This window comes from Mustela putorius, unplaced genomic scaffold, assembly GCF_011764305.1.
Source record: "Mustela putorius furo isolate JIRA1106 unplaced genomic scaffold, ASM1176430v1.1 tig00003896_pilon_pilon_pilon, whole genome shotgun sequence".
In the NCBI taxonomy this organism is placed as follows: domain Eukaryota; kingdom Metazoa; phylum Chordata; class Mammalia; order Carnivora; family Mustelidae; genus Mustela; species Mustela putorius.
This window is the reverse complement of record NW_025422045.1, coordinates 14128829-14150870: the sequence shown is the minus strand read 5'-3', so window position 1 is coordinate 14150870 and position 22042 is coordinate 14128829. Positions and strand designations below refer to the sequence as shown.

Sequence of the window (22042 nt, the reverse complement as noted above, 5' to 3'; positions counted from 1 at the left end):
TAGGCTTTATACTTCCATTACATAAAGTACAAACTCTTCCTCCATTCAAATCCCTAATTTACAACACTGCCCATTCAGTCCCTAACCCTTGAACTTCACAATAATCCAGGATCTATAAAGAACTCCTCAAACTCAACACACACAAAACAGACAATCATATCAAAAAATGGGCAGAAGATATGAACAGACACTTCTCCAATCAAGACATACAAATGGCTATCAGACACATGAAAAAATGTTCATTATACTAGCCATCAGGGAGATTCAAATTAAAACCACATTGAGATACCACCTTACACCAGTTAGAATGGCCAAAATAAGCAAGACAGGAAACAACATGTGTTGGAGAGGATGTGGAGAAAGGGGAACCCTCTTACACTGTTGGTGGGAATGCAAGTTGGTGCAGCCACTTTGGAAAACAGTGTGGAGATTCCTCAAGAAATTAAAAATAGAGGGGTGCCTGGGTGGCTCAGTGGGCTAAAGCCTCTGCTTTCAGCTGGGTCATGATCCCAGGGTCCTGGGATCAAGACCCACATCTAGCTCTCTGCTCCGTGGGGAGTCTGCTTCCTCCTCTCTCTCCGCCTTGCCTCTCTGCCCACTTGGGATCTCTCTCTGTCAAATAAATAAATAAAATCTTTATAAAAAAAAAGAAATTAAAAATAGAGCTTCCCAGGGGCGCCTGGGTGGCTCAGTGGGTAAAGCCGCTGCCTTCGGCTCGGGTCATGATCTCAGGGTCCTGGGATCGAGTCCCGCATCGGGCTCTCTGCTCAGCGGGGAGCCTGCTTCCACCTCTCTCTCTCTGCCTGCCTCTCTGCCTACTTGTGGTCTCTCTCTGTCAAATAAACAAATAAAATCTTTAAAAAAAAAAAAAAAAAAAAAATAGAGCTTCCCTATGACCCTGCAATTGCACTACTGGGGATTTACTCCAAAAATACAGATGTAGTGAAAAGAAGGGCCATCTGTACCCCAATGTTTATAGCAGCAATGGCCACGGTCGCCAAACTGTGGAAAGAACCAAGATGCCCTTCAATGGACGAATGGATAAGGAAGATGTGGTCCATATACACTATGGAGTATTATGCCTCCATCAGCAAGGATGAATACCCAACTTTAGTAGCAACATGGACGGGACTGGAAGAGATTATGCTGAGTAAAATAAGTCAAGCAGAGAGAGTTAATTATCATATGGCTTCATTTGTTTGTGAAGCATAACAAATAACATGGAGGACAAGGGGAGATGGAGAGAAGGGAGTTGAGGAAAATTGGAAGGAGAAATGAACCATGAGAGACTATAGACTCTGAAAAACAATCTGAGGGTTTCAAAGGGGCGGGGGGTGGTGCGGGGAGGTTGGGGGAACCAGGTGGTGGGTATTAGAGAGGGCACGAATTGCATGGAGCACTAGGTGTGGTGCAAAAACCATGAATACTGTTACACTAAAAAATAAATAAATAAATAAATTTTAAAGATTAAAAAATAATAATAATCAATCTATATGTTCTCCCAACTGCACATCTTTATTTATAGCTTTCCCAAATCAACTGTGACAATACCACTTGTAATATGCAATAATAATGTCAAACATATTTTTATGCCTCTTAGGAAGCTATAGGACAAAGTCTCAGTCAGAAAATTACTAAGAGAAAATTATACCAAGAACAAATTCCATCTTTGTGCCCAAACACCATGTTGAAAAGGAAAGCCATTAGCTGAAAGGCCAATCTTCTTAAAATCAAAGTATATCCTTTTAGTTATGGCCATGCTGGAAATGAAATTAGGTGTTCCAGGAAGATAGGCTTGCTTGTTCTAGGTGATTAAATATTCTCATAAAGCATTTCTCAAACCTTTTTAACACCAAAGAGTTTTTGGCAGAGAACATGGGGCATTTTGGGGCAATATTCCTTTTAAAGTCAAAGTTTTATCTTAAAAATAATCACTAATTACACTTTCTGTTCCATGTACATATTTGGTGTAATACAAAATAATTTTCTCTAAGTGAAACTGTCCCTTCAGGAAGACATCTAATTAGGGGCTGTGTGTATCCCATGGCACAGAATCACATACTCTGTTTGAGAAGCACAAACTTGAGATTATGAGGTCTCCAGAGAGGCAATGTAGCACATTACCTACTAGTCACTTTAGGCCAACTTATCAGAAATACTAATGAAATCCCCGGGCAAGAAGAAAGAAGGTCCCTAGGGAAAGGAATGGAAAGTTTAGGATCATATGAAAACATACCTCGGAATTCTCAACAATGGCTAAACTGACACATAAATTAAAACTAGTACATAGCTTTAGCACACTCTGTTGTAAATAGGCCACTAGAATCTTACAGTGCAAGGGAAAAGAAATAAGTCATGCAAAAAACTCTCACACAGGGCTTCCACATCAAGGGCAGTGAATGAGAGAATCTTTGTGACCTCCCTATGAACTCTCCCCAGGACCTGGGAAAGCTTCCCAGTATATAGGAAACATCATCTCTGATGGACTATTATGCACCACAGGTAGGCCTATTCACCTCTTTCACATTTGTTCATTGAATATGCTCAAGAGACTGAGTATCAAGGAATATTGGTTACTCACAATTCAAAGAGATGAAATTTTCAGAGTATTTAGATCATCCTGGAACTTCCCCCAGATTAGTGCACTAAATGGTGCCAAAGTCATCCAAAGATCTTTCCCTTCTCAGGAAGTGGCTGGAATACCACAAGTGATGTTATTTACATAGATATTTTGAACAAAACAGTATGGAACTAGTTCCACCCACTGGGACCAAAATCAAGAGAAAACAGGGATTTGTTTTGTTTTGGTCTTCTCTCAGCTCTCCCCTCTTTGTCCATTCCATTACTCATCTCCATCTTCAGAAGAGGTGGCATTAAAAAAAATTTTTTTAAGGACAAAATCAAATCAGTGTATATAATGAGTAAGATTCACTGAGAATTTAATGGTGAATATATTAGGAATTGCCTCTTATAATCATGTTGAAAATTATTTGTGAAATTTATTTACCATGCTTTTCCTATAGCTAATAGTTATTCTGTGAGGTCTTTTTTTTTTTTTTAAGAGTAGTCTATAGCTCAAATACATAGACCTAAGTCTTACATATTTAGATTTTTAGTCAAAGTCTGTGAATCTGATTCAAGTTATTGTTGTTATTGTTCCAGGTAGTAAGTGGATGCTCGCTGCATCATTGCTTTCTTGTCTTGTTGAGAAGAGAGTTCTCTTGCTTGGAAATTCAGAGTTCCCATAGTGGGGAACCATTTCTTTCTTGCACAATGATGTGTTCTATGGAACCCTGAACCAAAACAATGATCAATGCAGTTTAGTTTACTTCTTCATAATCATCCTAGTTCAAAAAATTAAAAAGAATTTATCCCCATCTTTCAACGTCGTTCTCTTGGTTTCTTGTCCTCAAGACTATAATGTTCTTGACTTAACCAGTCCAGTAGGAAGGTTATGTTTGCTTCTAGATGAATAGGTTAATAGTTCACTTTATGCATTATTCATTTAGTGAAACTGCAACAACTGCTTCATTATAAGTACATTTATATTACTTAATATAACCTCACTAAATAGAAGGATTTTTTCCATTTGATTATGTTCAGTGAGTACTATAAATATTCTGTACACACCACTTCTATCAAAACTGTTTTTAAGGAAAATTTTAAGGAAATATCTTGTTAAAAATTTTCTGAAATCTACCATTGTACTCTTTTCTGAGTTGTATTTGATTCTTAAAAAGACATCTTTGAAAAAAAAAAAAAGACATCTTTGGTGATGATGTTATGTAAAGGGAATAAGGGCAAGTCTTGTTTTCTATCAGAATTGGGAGTATTGTAACCTAAAGTAAAATCTTCCAAACAGTGAACTTGAAGAAAGATTTGTGACAGCAATGAGAAGAACTTTAGAAGACAATCTCCTGGTGATTTTCATTTTCTTCCCCAATATGCTGTCAATGTTATATTGATTTTTAATGAGATATTTTAAATGGACATGAAACATGATAAATTATCGTGTGAAATTAATCATTAGGTGAATTATAGTGACTTTACATGGCTAAAAACAAAAGATTAAATACAAAATTGTAAATGAGCTTTAGTGCAATGTAAACATCTTTAAGAAATAGTAGTAAGAGTTTACTATCTGGATATCTTTGTTGATTTTCTTCCAGCATCATGAAAAGGTGAGAGAAAATAAATGTAATGGAAACAGCTCAAGAAAATCGTGGGGGAGGTTGACAGGGAGAGAAACTGTAATAATGTGAAAGTTTAAACCATACAAATCTATAGAATGTGTCAAATACACACCTATTTTTAAATGATAGCATATGTGTACTCACATTTTGAAGTGAACTGCACTGTTATATATGAACAACTTTATGAACAATATGGAAAAAAATTAAATATAAAACAAACCCTTTTTGCCTCTAACTCAAGTATTTCTTTCTACCAAAAGAAATGTGAAATTTAACTGATTGTGCCCACTGACAAATAGTTCAAGCAGCCTAGAATTGTACATTTACAAAGAATCAGGACGAAATAGCTCACTCAGAACAGAGCAGGATTTATTCAAGACTTGTTTTAGGATTTTTAATACATTTGTCTGATCATTCAAATTGCCTGTCCTAAGAAAAGTTTCAAAGGTTTCAGTAGCAAAGTGACTTACCACTATCTATCTGTCTTCTCTCCACAGTCTGGAGACCATGAATAAGTCAGGGATATCTACTGTGACAGAGTTTATCTTGTTGGGCTTTCCTGGTCCCTGGAACATACAGATCACCCTTTTCTCAATGATTTTGTTAATCTATATCTTGACTCTAACTGGGAATACAGCCATCATTTGTGCAGTGAGATGGGACCATCGGCTCCATACCCCTATGTATGTGCTCCTGGCCAACTTCTCCTTCCTAGAAATCTGGTATGTGACTTGCACAGTCCCCAACATGTTGGTCAATTTTCTTTCCAAAACCAAGACCATATCATTCTCTGGTTGTTTCACTCAATTCTACTTCTTCTTTTCACTGGGCACAACTGAGTGCGTCTTCCTCTGTGTCATGGCCTATGATCGGTACCTGGCCATCTGCCATCCATTGCACTATCCCTCCATTATGACTGGGCAGCTCTGTGTCACTCTGGTGTCTCTTTGTTGGCTCATTGGTTTCCTTGGACATGCAATTACTATTTTCTTCATTTCTCAACTACCCTTTTGTGGTCCCAACATTATTGATCACTTTCTGTGTGATGTGGACCCACTGATGGCATTGTCCTGTGCCCCTGCACCCATCATAGAGCATGTATTCCATTCTGTGAGCTCTCTTATCATCATTACCACCATTTGGTACATTCTTGGGTCCTATGCCCTGGTGCTCAGAGCTGTCCTTAAGGTTCCTTCTTCAGCTGGGCGGCAAAAAGCCTTCTCTACCTGTGTATCCCATTTAGTTGTAGTGTCTTTGTTCTATGGAACCATAATGGTGATGTATGTGAGTCCCACATCTGGCGACTCAGTTGCTATGCATAAGATCATCACACTGATATACTCTGTAGTGACACCAGTCTTAAACCCCATCATCTATAGCCTACGCAACAAGGACATGAAATTTGCCCTCCGTCAGGTCATTTGTGGAATGAAAATAATCCAACCTTTGTGAAAAGGTTTTGTCAAAAACAGTGATTCATTTTCTGAAAGTCAAACAGTAATCCTCTTCTTTCAACCCAAATGGACTTGGCTGTATTCATAACCATGATGGTCCTGTGTTGCAAGGCAAAATTCATCATGTTTTTTACTGTATTTTGATGCACTTATAGTTTCACAAATGTGTTTCCATGGAAAGAGATTTCCTCCCCTTACAGAGAAAAAAATAGCTCTTAAAAATCTTAATATTTATTTCCAGGAAAGTTTAGACTTTTTCAGTATGCAATTTCTGTCCATACAACTTTGTTAAAAGATATTAATAATGTTGGTAATTTACTTATATGGCTGTCTAATGTTTTGCCAAAAAGACACATAACACATAAAATGCCTTTTGTCCTGGATTTTTGGCAGAATATTCTGGTTTCCCTCCAGATCATACAAATCTTTCACCTTTTATTGGATTTTGGCAGACACCCCACACATCAATATTGGTACAATATTGGTTCACTATTGATAACTTCGGTTTCACAGTTCTTACTCATTACCCTCATCAACTGTATACAAGGGGAGACTGGAAGTTTGGTAATAATCCATGAGGAAAAATATATTTGGTGAGTTGTTAGTATGTAATTACCACAAAGAAAATGGGCCATAGCAGAAGCAAACTGAATTCCCACCTGTAACAGAGCAAATATAGAATACTCACCTTTAGCCTAGTTAGGGCTTATAGAAAGTAACAATCTTAGACCATCTTGAAAGGGATTTCACCCAAAAGCACTACTTGGAGAATAAAACAACCCCAAAAGTGAGTCTATATGGTATACATCACCAGAATCCAGGGATGAAAGAAGTCCTAAGTAGTCAATCAATAAAGCATTACCTATACCATAGAACTACAGTTTAGAGAGCACCCCACACCACCACCAAAAAAAGCACTCCATGAGAGAAAAATCAACATACAAATTTCTGTCAAATAATAGGGCAACAATATCAGTCAAGGAAAAACTTTTCACCTTTACTTTTCTCCTACCTGGAACCTAGAGTAAACAAAGGCAGAGTAGTCATGTGGGAGAAGAGGAGTAAAAAGGCAGAGGAAAAAAAGTACATCAAGCCTGAGTCAGACCCAGTCTTGAGGAATAAGTTTTAATTTGGATTTAAAAAAATTAAAATTTTGGCTTTAGACCCTCCAGATCTGGATAAAGAAGACCCTGTATTAATGCTAAAGATAATCAGAAAACTACCACATTGGCCCAAGGTATTATCCACAGATGGAGAAAATTGAACATCAGAAAATATTTGAAGTAGAAGTGGTGAGAAAAATTAAAATTCCTTTGTATTTATACCCTACCAAGTCTAAAACAAGCAATTAAATATTGTAAAGTAAAAAATATTTTTTAAAATGCTATAGCCTAAAAAGAAAACCGTCACCTGAAGACCAAAAGATATCTCTCTGAAAGTGTTATTGTGCAATTGGATAGGACTATACTTCAAGGTAAGTAGAGGGATTGAAAAAAGGTGGGAAAAGAATCATAAAATTTACTTGGGAGGCTACTAAGGACAAGTTTGAACTATCTACTACAGTTTTGTCTTAATTCAGCACTAATATTTTAGTTATTCAACTGAACTCATTACCTAAAGAAGGAACAAAAAGTATTTTGTATAAAATAGTTCACACGTACCTTACTACTGCAATGTATTAGAGGTTGACTATGTAGCTATACTTGTCAAACACCTATTCTTTTGTTAAGATTTGATTCAGACAACACTTCCACTAGAAAGCCTTCCAAACATCTTCAGGCTCTGCTATGTGTCCTTCATAATGCATCTAAAATACACTAAAAAATAAAATAAATTTCATCATTGTACTTACATTTTTTGAGGTGAGTCTATTATGTGTCTGTCTCTTCCTCCAGAGTGGAAGCCCTTTGAGGATGAGGAGAGGATCTTATCTTTTCATTCCCAGCATGTTACAGGATAATTGACAGACTTCAGTAAGTGTGTAAAGAAAGGAAGAGTTTGGGGGTTTGTTTTGTTGTTATTGTTGTTGTTTGTTTTGTTTTGTTGTTTTTTAGAGAGAAAGAAAGCATGGTGGGAGGGACAAATGGAGAAAAAGTCACAAGTAGACTCTATGCTCAGTAGGGCTCCATCTCACAACACTAAGATCATTACCTGAGCCAAAACCAAGACTTGGATGCACCCAAGACAGGCACCCCAGAAAAGAAGAGTTTTTAGAATTGGATGAGTGAGTTAGTTCTTAAATCAGTCCTCACTAGTATTAAATATATTTTAGTCACAAAACCATTAGCTGATTATTTACATTTTTTAACATTTAAGGAACTTATCTATTTTTAAAAAGCAAATGCACATACTTATAATGGTTTTGATGTCTTTAAAATGATTACATTATACAGACTATGTCATAGTTGCTATTCTAAAATTTTTTAATTTTCTATGCAGGTACAATATAAATAAATATGCCTTGTTTTTTTAAGATTTTATTTATTTATTTGATAGAGATGACAAGTAGGCAGAGAGGCGGCAGAGAGGCAGGAGAGAGACAGGCAGAGAGACAGGAGGAAGCAGGCTCTCCACGGAGCAGAGGGCCCGATGCGGGGCTCTATCCCAGGACCCTGGGATCATGACCTGAGCCGAAGGCAGAGGCTTTAACCCACTGAGCCACCCAGGCGCCCCTCATTTTAATATTGTCTTCTTGTAGTATAAAATGGTAATAATTACTTTATATAATTAGCAATAATTAGTAATAATATAATTAGTATATTATAATTAGTATATTAGTACTATATTATATAGTACTATATTATATTATAATATATACTATATTATATATATTAGTACTATATTATATAGTTATATAGTATATTAGTATACTAATATATTAATATATTAGTACATTATAATAATTAGTATTATTATAATATGATTAGTATATTAGTACTATATTATATAGTACTATATTATATTATAATATACTACATTATATAATTATATAGTATATTAGTACTATATTAGTACTAATAATATAATTAGTAATAATAGCAATAATTACTTTATATGTAAATGGTCTAAATGCTCCAATCAAAAGACACAGGGTGGCAGAAAGGATAAAAAAAAAAAAGGCCCAATCTATGTGCTGTTTATGAGTCCAAAGACACATACAGACAGAAAATGAAGGAATGGAAAAACATTTACCTTGGAAATGGAAGAAAGAAAAAAAAAGGAATAATTATATCACACAAAACAGACTTTAAAACAAAGACTTAACAAGAGACGAAGAAGGGGATTACATAGAAGGATTAATCCAACAACAGGATATAACAACTGTAAATATATATATATATATATATATATATATATATACCCCCAACATTAAGACACTTAAATACATAAAGCAAATATGAAGAAAAATAAAAGGAGAAACTAATGATAAAATCTTCTATTATTAGAGTATTATTAATACTCCACTTACATCAATGGATAGATCATCTAGGCAGAAAATCAATAAGGACACATGATTCCCTTCATATAAAAGTTCAAACTCAGGCAAATGTCATCCGTGGTGATAGAAAATAATGGTTATCTTTTGCGGGGTGGGGAAGAATGCAGAAGGGAACATTCTGGGATGCTGGACATGATCTATACTTTGAACTAGATGGTGATTAAAAATTTACTGAGCTACAAAAAAAGAAAATCAATAAGGAAACAATGCCTTTGAATGACACATTAGACAAGATGGACATAAGAGATATATACAGAACATACTATCCCAAAACAATAGAATACATTTTTTTCAAGTGCACATGGGGCATTCTCCAAAATAACTCAGGTGTTGGGCCACAAAAAAGTCTCAATAAATTCAAAAAGACTTAAATCATTTCATGCATCTTTTCCAACCACAATGGTATGAAACTAGAATTCAATCATAGGAAAATATAAGAAAAGAACACAAATACATGGAGGCTGAATATCATGCTCCTAAACAATGAATGGGTAAACCAAGAAATCAAAAAGGAAATAAGAAAATTCGTGGAGACAAATGGAAATGAAAACAATGGTCCAAAATCTTTGGGATGCAGGCAAAAACTCATCTAAGGAAAGAGATTTAGCAATGCAGGCAATACAACAAGAAGGGTACCAAATAAGCAACATAACCTTACACCTAAAGGAGTTGGAAAAAGAAGAACAAAGCCCAAGGCCAGCAGAAGGAAGGAAATAATAAATATTGGAGCAGAAATAATTGATATAGAGACTAAAAAAACAATAGAACAGATTGATAAAAACTGAAGCAAGTTCTTTGAAAAGGCCAATAAAATTTAGAGATCTTTAGCCAGATCCATCAAAAAGATAGGACTCAAATAAATAAAATTAGAAAGGAACAAGAAGAAATAATGATTGACACCACAGAAATACAAAAGATGATAAGAGATTATTACAAAAAAAAATTATATGCCAACAAATTGGACAACCTAGAAGAAATGGATAAATTCCTAGAACCATACGACTTTCCAAAACTGACTCGGGAAGAAATTGAAAATTAGAACAGACCAATTACTACCAATGAATAAAAAAAAAAAAAAAAAAAAACCTCCCAACAAACAAAAGTCCAGGATCAGACAGCTTCACAAGTGAATTCTAGTAAACATTTAAAGAGTTAATACCTATTGTTCTCAAACTGTTGTGAAATATAGAAGAATAAGTAGAGCTTCTAAATACATTCTATGAGGCCCCATAACTGTTACACCAAAACCAGATAAAGACACACACAAAAAACAAAACTGGTTAAATATCTCTGATAAACATAGATGTAAATATCCTCAATAAAGTATTAGCAAACTTAATCCAACAACACATTTAAAAAAAAAAATCACTCACCAACAGGAAGCGCAAGATGGTGGAGTAGGAGACCTAAATGTTGTCATCCCAGGAATTCAGTTAAATAATTATCAAATTATCATTATATATTAGAATTATCATTCTGCACACCTATGAACTCAACAGGAGATCAAAGTACAGAAGAGCAGCAATTCTATGAGCAGAAAAGTGACCACTTTCTGAAAGGTAGGATGTATGGAGATGTGAATCTGAGGTGATAAATGGAAAGAAAGACCATAGGGAGAGAGGCCAGACCATAGCAAGCTGTAGAACAATGGAGCACAAACTCGGAAATTTTAGAAGTCTGCTCCACTGAGGGATGTCACTCCAGAGGCTAAGCAGGGGTTGGAGCCCTCGCTGGGACAGTGTGGTCTCAGGACGCTTGGTGGCACAGAAAGATTGGGGGTGCCTGAGTGTGGCAGAGCTCCCAGGTATCAGAAGGGGAAGCCAGTTGCAAAGATGGAGCCAAGGAGTGGGTTCACAGCTTGGGGTTGCTATAAACCATGATCCGAGGCAAAGTTGGGCCATTACTCTTCAAGCAGGGATCCCACAAGTGACAGATCTAAGAGACTCCCTCAATCTTCCTCTAGGAGGAGTGGTGTAGGAGTGTGTTGCAGGAATCTGCTGGGTTTGGAGACTCCAAATGGGGCTGTGTGCCAGAGATAGAAATGCTCGGTCACAGTCTGGGTGAGCATAGAGTACTGCCGGAGACCAGGGAAACAGGAGGACAGACTGCTTTCCTCTGAGGGTACACTGAGGAGTAGGGTACCGAGTTCTCGGATCCTCCAGGTGGGAGACTGAGAGGCCGCCATTTTCATTCCCATCTTCCAAAGCTGTACAGAAGGCATTCAGGGAACAAAAGCTACCCCTAGCAAACCCGAACAGATTGCTTAGCCTGGCCCCTGACAAGGGTGGTACAACTCCACCTTGGGCAAACACATTTGAGAATCACTGCAACAGGCCCCTCCCTGAGAAGGTCAGCAAGAACCTTCAGCTAAGACCAAGTTTACTGATGAAACAGAACTGCAAAACACCAGTGCTAGGGTAATAAAGCACTTAGAATTCATGGGCTTTTTTCCCATGATTCTTTAGTCTTTCAGAGTTAATTTTTTTTTTTAAGATTTTATTTATTTATTTGACGGAAAGAGGGATCACAAATAGGCAGAGAGGCAGGTGGGGGGGCGGGGAGTAGGCTCCCTGCTGAGCAGAGAGCCCAATGCGGGACTTAATCCCAGGACCCTGGGATCATGACCTGAGCTGAAGGCAGAGGCTTAACCACTGAGCCACACAGGCGACCCTCAGAGTTAATTTTTAATTTTCTTCATTTCTTTATTTTTCTCCTATTTTTTAATTTTTCTTCTATCATTTTTCAACTACCATCTTATCAATTTCTTTTAAAATCTATTTCATTTTCATTTTTACCATTATATTCTATCCCTTTGTTGTATTTAACCTTATGTTGTGTGGTGTGTGTGTGTGTGTATATGTGTGTGTGTGTGTGTGTGTGTGTGTGTGTGTGTGTTGTTTTTTCTTTCTTTAAAATTTTGGGAGGCACTTTCTTCTAAAAGGCCAAAATATAACCAAAATCTAGAGTGTGGCACTGTTCTATTCATTGGCTTGATCACATTCATATTTTTTTCCCTTTCTTTCCCCCCAGTTTTGGGACTCTTCTGTTTTGTTTAGTGTGTATTTTTCTGCGGTCATTGTTCCCTTTTAGCATTTTGTTCTCTTATTCATCTATTCTTCTCTGGACAAATAACAAAATGGAAAAACTCACCTCAAAAGAAAGAACCCGAGGCAATACCAACTGCCAGGGACCTAATTACTACAGACATTAGTAGAATGTCAGAACTAGAGTTCAGAATGATGATTATAAAGATACTAGCTGGACTCAAAAAAATAGAATATACTAGAGAATCCCTTTCTGGAGAAAAAAAAGAACTGAAATCTAACCAAGTCAAAATCAAAAAGGCTATTAATGAGTTGCAATTAAAAAAAAAATGGAGGCTCTACTTTGGAAAAGTGTGTGGAGATTTTTTAAGAAATTAAATATAGAGCTTCCCTATGAGCCTGCAATTGCACTACTGGGGATTAACCCCAAAGATACAGATGTAGTGAAAAGAAGGGCCATCTGTACTCCAATGTTTATAGCAGCAATGGCCACGGTCGCCAAACTGTGGAAAGAACCAAGATGCCCTTCAACAGATGCATGGATAAGGAAGATGTGGTCCATATACACTATGGAGTATTATGCCTCCATCAGTAAGGATGAATACCCAGCTTTTGTAGCAACATGGACAGGACTGGAAGAGATTACGCTGAGTGAAATAAGTCAAGCAGAGAAAGTCAATTATCATATGGTTTCACTTACTTGTGGAGCATAACAAATAACATGGAGGACATAGGGAGATGAAGAGGAAAAGGGAGTTGAGGGTAATTGGAAGGAGAGATGAACCATGAGAGACTATGGACTCTGAAAAACAATCTGAGGGTTTTGAAGGGGCAGGGGGGGGCAGGTTGGAGAGCCAGGTGATGGGTATTATGGAGGGCACATATTGCATGGATCACTGGGTGTGGTGCATAAACAATGAATTGTGTTATGCATAAAAGAAATTTTTAAAAAAATAAAAATTTTTAAAAATGGAGGTTTTCATTCAGCATAATCTCTTCTAGTCCTGTCCATGTTGCTAAACAATGAATACTGTTATGCTGAAAAGAAACTTAAATTTTTTTTTAAAAAATGGAGGTTTTTACTAGGATAAATGGGGTTAGGATAAATGAGGCAGAAGAGAGAATTAGTGATATAGAAGACTAAATGATTGAGAAAAAAAAAAGCTGAGAAAAAAAGAGATAAAGAACTACTGGATCACAAAGAGAGAACTCAAGAGATAAGTGACTCCATAAAACAAAATAATATTAGAATAACTGGGATCCCAGAAGAAGAAAGAGAGAGGGGGAAGAAGTTCTATTGGAGCAAATTATCATGGAGAAATTACCTAATTTTGGGAAAGGAAACGGGCATCATTATCCAGGAGGCACAGAGAACCCCAATTAAAATCAATAAAAATAGGTCCGCACCCTGTCATCTAATAATAAAACTTAGAAATCTGAGACAAAGAGAAAATCCTGAAAGCATCTCGGGACAAGAGATCTGTAACCTACAATGGTAGAAATAATAGATTGGCAGTAGACCTATCCACAGAGACCTGGTAGACCAGAAAGGACTGGAAAGATATATTCAGAGCACTAAATGAGAAAAATGTGCAGCAAGATTACTATATCCAGCTAAGTTTTCATTGAAAATAGAAGGAGATAGAAAAAGCTTCCAGGACAAAGAAATATTAAAAGATTTTGCAAACACCAAACCAGTCCTACAGGAAATACTGAAAAGGGTCCTCTAAGCAAAGAGAGAGCCTAAAAGTAGTACATCAGAAAGGAACAGAGACAATATATATTAAGAGTCACTTTACAGGCACCACAATGGCACTAAATTCATATCTCTCAATAATTACCTTGAATGTAAATGGGCTAAATGCCCCAATTAAAAGACACAGCATATCAGAATGGATAAAAAAAAAAACATAAATATACTGTCTACAAGAAACTCAGTTTAGACCCAAAGACACCTCCAGATTTAAAGTGAGGGGGTGGAAAACAATTTACCATTCTAGTGAACATCAAAAGAAAGCTTGGGTGGCAATCCTTATATCAGATCAATTAGATTTTAAGCCAAAGACTATAATAAGAGATGAGGAAGGACACTATATCATACTCAAAGGTTCTGTCCAACAAGAAGATCTAACAATTTTAAGTATCTATGCCTCTAACATAGGAGCACCCAATTATATAAACCAATTAATAACAAAATCAAAGAAACACATAAAAAATAATAAGAGTCAATTATCATATGGCTTCACTTATTTGTGAAGCATAACAAATAACATGGAGGACAAGGGGAGATGGAGAGGAGAAGGAAGTTGAGGGAAACTGGAAGGGGAGGTGAACCATGAGAGACTATGGACTCTGAAAAACAACCTGAGAGTTTTGAAGGGGCGGGGGGGGGGGGTGGGGAGGTTGGGGGAACCAGGTGGTGGGTATTAGGGAGGGCACAGATTGCATGGAGCACTGGATATGGTGCAAAAACAATGAATACTGTTACGTTGAAAAGAAATAAATAATTTAAAATAATAATAATGAATACTGCTTTTCTGAAAATAAATAATTTAAATAAAAAAAGAAAAGAAATAAAAAATTTTAAATAATAATAATAATACAGTAATAGTAGCAACTTTACCACCCCCACCCTCACTGAAATGGACAGATCATCTAAGTGAAAGATCAACAAGGAAATAAAGACTTTAAATGACACACTGGACCAGATGGACATCACATATATGTTCAGAACATTCCATCCCAAAGCAACAGAATACGCATTCTTCTCTAGTGCACATGGAACATTCTCCAGAACAGATCACACCCTGGGTCACAAATCAGGTCTCAACTGGTACCAAAAGACTGGGATTATTCCCTGCATATTCTCACACCACAGTGCTCTAAAGCTAGAACTCAATCAAAGAGGAAAGTTGGAAAGAACTCAAATACATGGAGGCTAAAGAGCATCCTACTAAAGAATGAATGGGTCAACCAGGAAATTAAAGAAGAATTTTAAATAATCACGGAAACAAACAATAATGAAAACACCACTGTCCAAAATCTTTGGGACACAGCAAAGGCAAATCTGAGAGGAAAGTATATAGAATACAAGCAATACATTCTTAAGAAGCAAGGTCTCAAGTACACAACCTAACCCTACACCTAAAGGACCTAGAGAAAGAAGAGCAAAGAAGGCCTAAACCCAGCAGGAGAAGAGAAATAAATGAAATAGAAACCAAAGAACAGTAGAACACATCAATGAAACTGGGAGCTGATCCTTTGAAAGAATTAATAAGATTGATAAACCCCTGGCCAGACTTATCAAAAAGAGAAAGGGCCCAAATTAATAAAATCATGAATGAAAGAGGAGCTATCACAACTAACACTAAAGAAATAGAAACAATTCTAAGAACATATAATGAGCAACTATATGCCAACAAATTAGCCAATCTGGAAGAAATGGATGCATCCATAGAAACATACAAACTACCAAAACCAAACCAGAAAGAAATAGAAAACCTGAACAGACCCATTTCCAGTAAAGAAATTGAAGCAGTCATCAAAATCTCCCAACAAGAGCCCAGGGCAGGACAGCTTCCAAGGGGAATTCTACCAAACATTCAGAGAATGTTTGTATTCTTCTGAATAATAACTCCTGAATGTTCTCCTAAAACTGTTCCAAAAAATAGAAATGGAAGGAAAACTTCCAAACTCTTTCTATGAGGCCAGCATTACCTTGATCCCAAAATCAACAAAGACCCCATCAAAAAGGAGAATTATAGACAAATATCCCTGATGGACATGGATACAAAAATTCTCACCAAAATACCAGCCAATAGGATCCAACAGTACATTAAAAGGATTATTTACCATGACCAAGTGGGATTTATTCCTGAGCTGCAAGTTTGGATCAACATTTGCAAATCAATCAGTGCAATATAATACATTAATAAAAGAAAGAACAAGAACTATATGATACTCTCAATAGATGCAGAAAAAGCATTTGACAAAGTATAGCATCCATGATCAAAATTCATCAGTGTAGGCATAGAGGATACATACCTCAATATCATCAAAGCCATCTATGAAAAACCCACAGCAAATATCATTCTCGATGGGGAAAACAGAGTTTTTCTGCTAAGGTAAGGAACACGGCACAGCTGTCCACTATCACCACTGCTACTAGGCATAACACTAGAAGACCTAGCTTCAGCAACCAGACAACAAAAAGAAACAAAAGGCATCCAAAATGACAAGTAAGAAGTCAAACTCACTCTTTGCAGATGATATGATTGTTTTTGAGGAAAACCCAAAACACTCCACCCCAAAACTGCTAGAACTCATACAAGAATTCAGGAAAGTGTCAGGATATAAAATCAATGCACAGATCCACATCACTTGGCATCAGGGAAATACAAATCAAAACCACAATGAGATACCACCTCACACCAGTTAGAATGGCTAAAATTAACAAGTCCAAAAATGACAGATGCTGGCAAGGATGCAGAGAAAGGGGAACTCTCCTACACTGTTGGTGGGAATACAAGCTGGTGCAACACTCTGGAAAACAGCATGGAGGTTCCTCAAAAAGTTGAAAATAAAGCTACCCTATGACCCAGAAATTGCACTACTGGGTATTTACCCTAAAGATACAAACGTAGTGATCCAAAGGGGCATGTGCACCCGAATGTATACAGCAGCAATGTCCACAATAGCCAAACTATGGAAGGAACCTATATGTCCAACAACAGATGAATGGATAAAGAAGATGTGGTATATATATACAATGGAATATTATGCAGCCATCAAAAAATGAAATCTTGCCATTTGCAATGACATGACTGGAATGAGAGGGTAATATGCTGGGCAAAATAAGTCAGTCAGAGAAAGACAATTATCATCTTCTCTCATTGATATGTGGAATTTAAGAAGAAAGACAGAGGGTCATAGTGGAAGGGAGGGAAAAATGAAATAAGATGAAACCAGAGAAGGAGACAAATCATAACAGACTTTTAATATTGGGAAACAAACTGAGGGTTGCTGAAGTGGAGGGCAGTGGGATGGATGGGGTGGCTGGGTGATGGACATCAAGGAGGGCATGTGCTATGGTAAGTGCTGAGAATTGTGTTAAGACTGAAGAATCACTGACCTGTCCCCCAAAACAAGTAATACATTCTATGTTAATTTTTTTTTTAAAAAAAAACAAGAAATAAGTGTTGGCAAGGATGTGGAGAAAACCCTCATGCACTGTTGGTCAGATTGCAAAGTGGTGCAGCCACTGTGGATAACAAAATGGAGGTTCCTCAAAAAACTAAAAATATAGGGCACCTGGGTGGCTCAGTGGGTTAAAGCCTCTGCCTTCAGCTCGGGTCATGATCCCGGGGTCCTGGAATCGAGCCCCACATTGGGCTCTCTGCTCAGCAAGGAGCCTGCTTCCCTCTCTCTCCCTACTTGTGATCTCTGTCTGTCAAATAAGTGAATAAAATCTTTGAAAAAAAAAACTAAAAATATAACTACCATATGATCCAGTAATTCTATTCCTGGGAATATACCCATAGGAAATGAAACAGTATCTCAAAGAGATGTCTGCATCCCCATGTTCATTGCAGGATTATTCACAATAGTCAGGACACAGAAGTATAGTATCCCTCAGTGAATGAATATATAAAGAAGGTGTAGTACACATTTATAATAGAATATTACTCAGCCATGAGAAAGAAGGAAATTCTGCCATTTGCAACAGCATAGATGAACCTTTGACAGCATTATGAAATAAGTCAGACAGAGAAAGACAAATACTGTCTGGTGTCACTTATACATGGAATCTATTTTTTAAAAAAGTTTCAAACTTGCAAAAACAGTAGAATGGTGGTTGTCTGGGGCTAGGGACAGTAGAGAAAATAGGGAGTTTGATAAAAGGGTACAAACTTCAACACACGTTGGTGGGAATCCAAGTTGGTGTAGCCAATTTGGACAACAGTGTGGAGATTCCTTAAGAAATTAAATATAGAGCTTCCCTATGACCCTCAATTACACTACTGGGCATTTACCCCAAAGATACAGATGTAGCGAAAAGAAGGGCCATCTGTACCCCACTGTTCATGGCAGCAATGGCCACATTCGCCAAACTGTGGAAAGAACCAATATACCCTTCAACGGATGAATGGATAAGGAAGATGTGGTCCATATATACTATAGAGTATTATGCCTCCATCAGTAAGGATGAATACCCACCTTTTGTAGCAACATGGACGGGACTGGAAGAGATTATGATGAGTGAAATAAGCCAAGCAGAGAGAGTCAATTATCATATGGTTTCACTTATTTGTGGAGCATAAGAAATAACATGGAGGACATGGGGAGATGAAGAGGAGAAGGGAATTGAGGGAAATTGGAGGAGGGGGAGGGGTAAGGAGAGGAGTAAGAGTAAGGAGAGGAGGGGGAAGGGGAGATGAACCATGAGAGACTATGGACTCTAAAAAACAATCTGATGGTTATGAAGGGGTGGGAGGTGGGAGGTTGGGGGAGCCAGGTGGTGGGTATTATGGAGCACTGGGTGTGGTGCATAAACAATTAATTCTTTTACACTGAGATTAAATTTTTAAAATTTTTAAAAAGGGTACAAACTTCAGCTATAAGATGAATAAGGTTTGAGAATCTAAGGTATAGTGCAGTATATAATTGCTAAACTGTATTGTGCACTTGAAATTTACTGTAGTAGGATTTAAATGTACTCACAAAAAATAAGAAAGCTGTAAAGTGAGGTGATACTTATGTTTAACTAGGTGGAACGAATCCTTTCACCACACACAGATCAGATCACCATGACGTATACTTTAAATATCTTACACTTTTATTTGTCAATTGTTCCTCAATAACACTGAAATTTTGAAATTTTTTCCTTCCAAAAAACCCTCTGAGAACCAGAAAATCCCTGAAAGTATTTAGAAAGTACGTAGCTCCTAAGACCCACTTTTGTGTGAGATTATAGCAATGTACTCTGTGGAAGTTCCAAGTCACAACACCAGCACCACTCACTTTCTCCCTGGCATTTCAAAGAAATGTCATTTGCTCTGTCGAAAGTGTCTTGCCTAGAGTAAAATGTGCACTCAAGTCTCTCCCAGAGCACATCAGAGAGAGAGAGAGAGAGAGCAATACACTGCTAAAACCATGGTTGCTTAATCTGGACTCAGCAGGACCACAAATAAGACTGTCATTTTAAAAATGTGGGAGAAGACCTGGTCAAATGAATCAATGTAAGCATCAGAGGCAATTCAGAAGAGGTCCTCCATCAGGGAGTGGGGGGTCATGGAAATCTGGTGGTTACAACAAATGCTTCTGAAGTCCTCACCAGCAAGACAGTGGAATCCCGTGTGGACCTGCTGGTCTTGGGGGAACTTCCAGCTTTCCCTTTCTTTTTGTTAAGATCCACATTCAAAAAGAAGAGAAAATAAGCAATTTAATAACTGCTTTGGTCGGGGGGGCGCTGGATGTCTAAGTTAAGTGTCTAACTCTTGATTTCAGCTCAGGTTATGATCTCAGGGTCGTGAGATCAAGCCCCATGTGGAGCTTGCATTTGATGTGGAGCCTGCATAAGATTCTCTCTCTCCCTCTGCCCTCCCCAAAATAATAATAAATAAAAATTAAATTAAATCAAGTTAAATTTTAAAAATCACTCACCATAATCAAGTAGAATTTTTTCTAGGGATGCAAGGATGGTTCAATATTTACAAATCAATCATTGTGATACATCATATTAATCACAGAAAGAAAAAAACATTGGATCATGATAAATGGACTCAGTAAATTCACAAGATACAAAATTAATACACAGATCTGCGGCATTTCCATACACAAATAATGGGGTAGCAGAAAGAGCAGTTAAAACAATCCTATTTAAAAGTGTACCAAATCTAAATAAATAAATAAATAAATAAAAGTGTACCAAAAGGAATAAAATACCCAAGAATAAACTTAACCAAGGAGGTAAAAGACCTGCACTCCTAAACTACAAAATGATTAAAGAAATTAATGATGATACAAACAAATGGGAAGATATTCCATGCTTATGTACTGGAAGAACCAATATTGTCAAAATGTCCACCCTATCCAAAACAATCTACAGATTCAAAGCAATTCCCATCAAAATACAAAAAAACATTTTTCACAGAATTAGAACACACAATACTAAAATTTGTATAAAACCACAAAATACCTCAACTAGCCAAAACAATCTTGAAAAGAACAAAGCTGGAGGTACCACAATTCCAGATTTCAGTATATCCTACAAAGCTAGTAATTAAAACAGTATGGTACTGGCAGAAAAATAGACACATAACAGAACAGAATGGATTCCAGAAATAAAGCCACAATTTTATGGTCAATTAATATACAACAAAAGAGGCAAGAATATATGATGGGGAAAAGACAGTATCTTCAACAAAGGATGTTTGGAAATCTAAACAACCAAGAGCAAAAGAACAAAATGGACGATTTTCTTACACTACACACAAAAATAAACTCAAAATGGATTAAAGACCTAAGTGTGAGATGGGAAAATATAAAATTCCTAGAAGAAAACAGCCAGTAATTTCTTTGACATCGACCTTAGCAATATTTTTCTAAATATGTCTCCTCTGGCAAGGGAAACAAAAGCTAAATTAAACTATTGCAACTACGTCATAATAAAAAACCTTTGCAGAGCACAAGTGGTGGCAATGCAAACTGGTGCAGCCACTGTGAAAAAGAGTATGGAGTTTCCTCAAAAAAGAAAAAAGAAAAAAAAAGAAAGACCACATGATTCAATAATTCCATTGCTGGGCATTTACCCAGTGAATGAAAATAATACTAAAATGTGTATGTGCCTCTATATTTTTTGCAGTATTTATACTAGCCAAGATATGGAAGCAATTCAAATGTCCATTGAATAAAGAAGAATCAGCATACTCCCAGGAGCCACTGCTCTTCCTCTTCTCCTAAGTGGCCTGAGGTGACCTCTGAAAATGGTTCCCTATTTGCTTGATCCAGAAAACCCTACAAAATCATGCAAATCAAGAGGTTCAAATATATGTGTTCACTTTAACACCACACATCAAACTCCCAAGCCATCAAGGGTATACACATACAAAAATCCACCAAGTATCTGAAAGATGTCATTTTGCAGAAGCAGTGTGTGCCATTCTGTCACTACCAACTGGAGTTGGTAGGAGTGCCCAGGCCAGACAGTGGGGCTGGACAAAGGGTCAGTGGCCCAAGAAGAGTGTTGAATTTTTACTGCACATGCTTAAAAATGGAGAGAGTAATGCTGAACTTAAGGGTTTATATGTCGATTCTCCGTTCATTGAGCATATCCAGGTGAACAAAGCCCCCAAGTTGAAGCACAGAACTTACAAGGCTCATGGAGGGCTCATGGTCATATTAATCCATACATAAGCTCTCCCTGCCACACTGAGATGATCCTTACTGCAAAAGAGCAGATTATTCCTAAAACAAAAAAGGAGGTTGCACAAAAGAGAAAGATATCCCAGAAGAAACTGAAGAAACAAAAACTTATGGCCCAGGAGTAAATTCTGCACAGAATAAATGCAAATAAAAATAAAAACAGAAGAATTAGTATATACATAAAACAGAGTATTATGTAGACATAAAAAGGAGAGATCTTGTCATTTGGGAGAACATGGATGGACCTAGAAAGTATAATGCTAAGTGAAACAAGTCAGACAGAAAAAGACAAACACCATATGATTTCATTTATATGTGGAATCTAAAAAACAAATGAATAAACAAACAAAAAGCAGAATCACACCTATACAGAGAACAAACTGATGTTTGCCAGAAGGGAGGGAGATTGGGCAAAATGAAGAGTGAAAA

General features: G+C 37.0%; 1 protein-coding gene and 1 pseudogene across 1 annotated transcript; both read left to right on the top strand.

Moving 5' to 3' along the window:
- Positions 1-4664: 4664 nt before the first annotated feature.
- Positions 4665-5645, top strand: LOC101670157 (olfactory receptor 11H7). The gene has a single exon (XM_004782197.3). The coding sequence runs from the start codon at positions 4701-4703 to the stop codon at positions 5643-5645; it is 945 nt and encodes a 314-aa protein (XP_004782254.1). The 5' UTR covers positions 4665-4700.
- A 15529-nt stretch (positions 5646-21174) lies between these two features.
- LOC101692636 lies at positions 21175-21738 on the top strand (annotated as a pseudogene).
- The last annotated feature ends 304 nt before the right edge of the window (positions 21739-22042 follow it).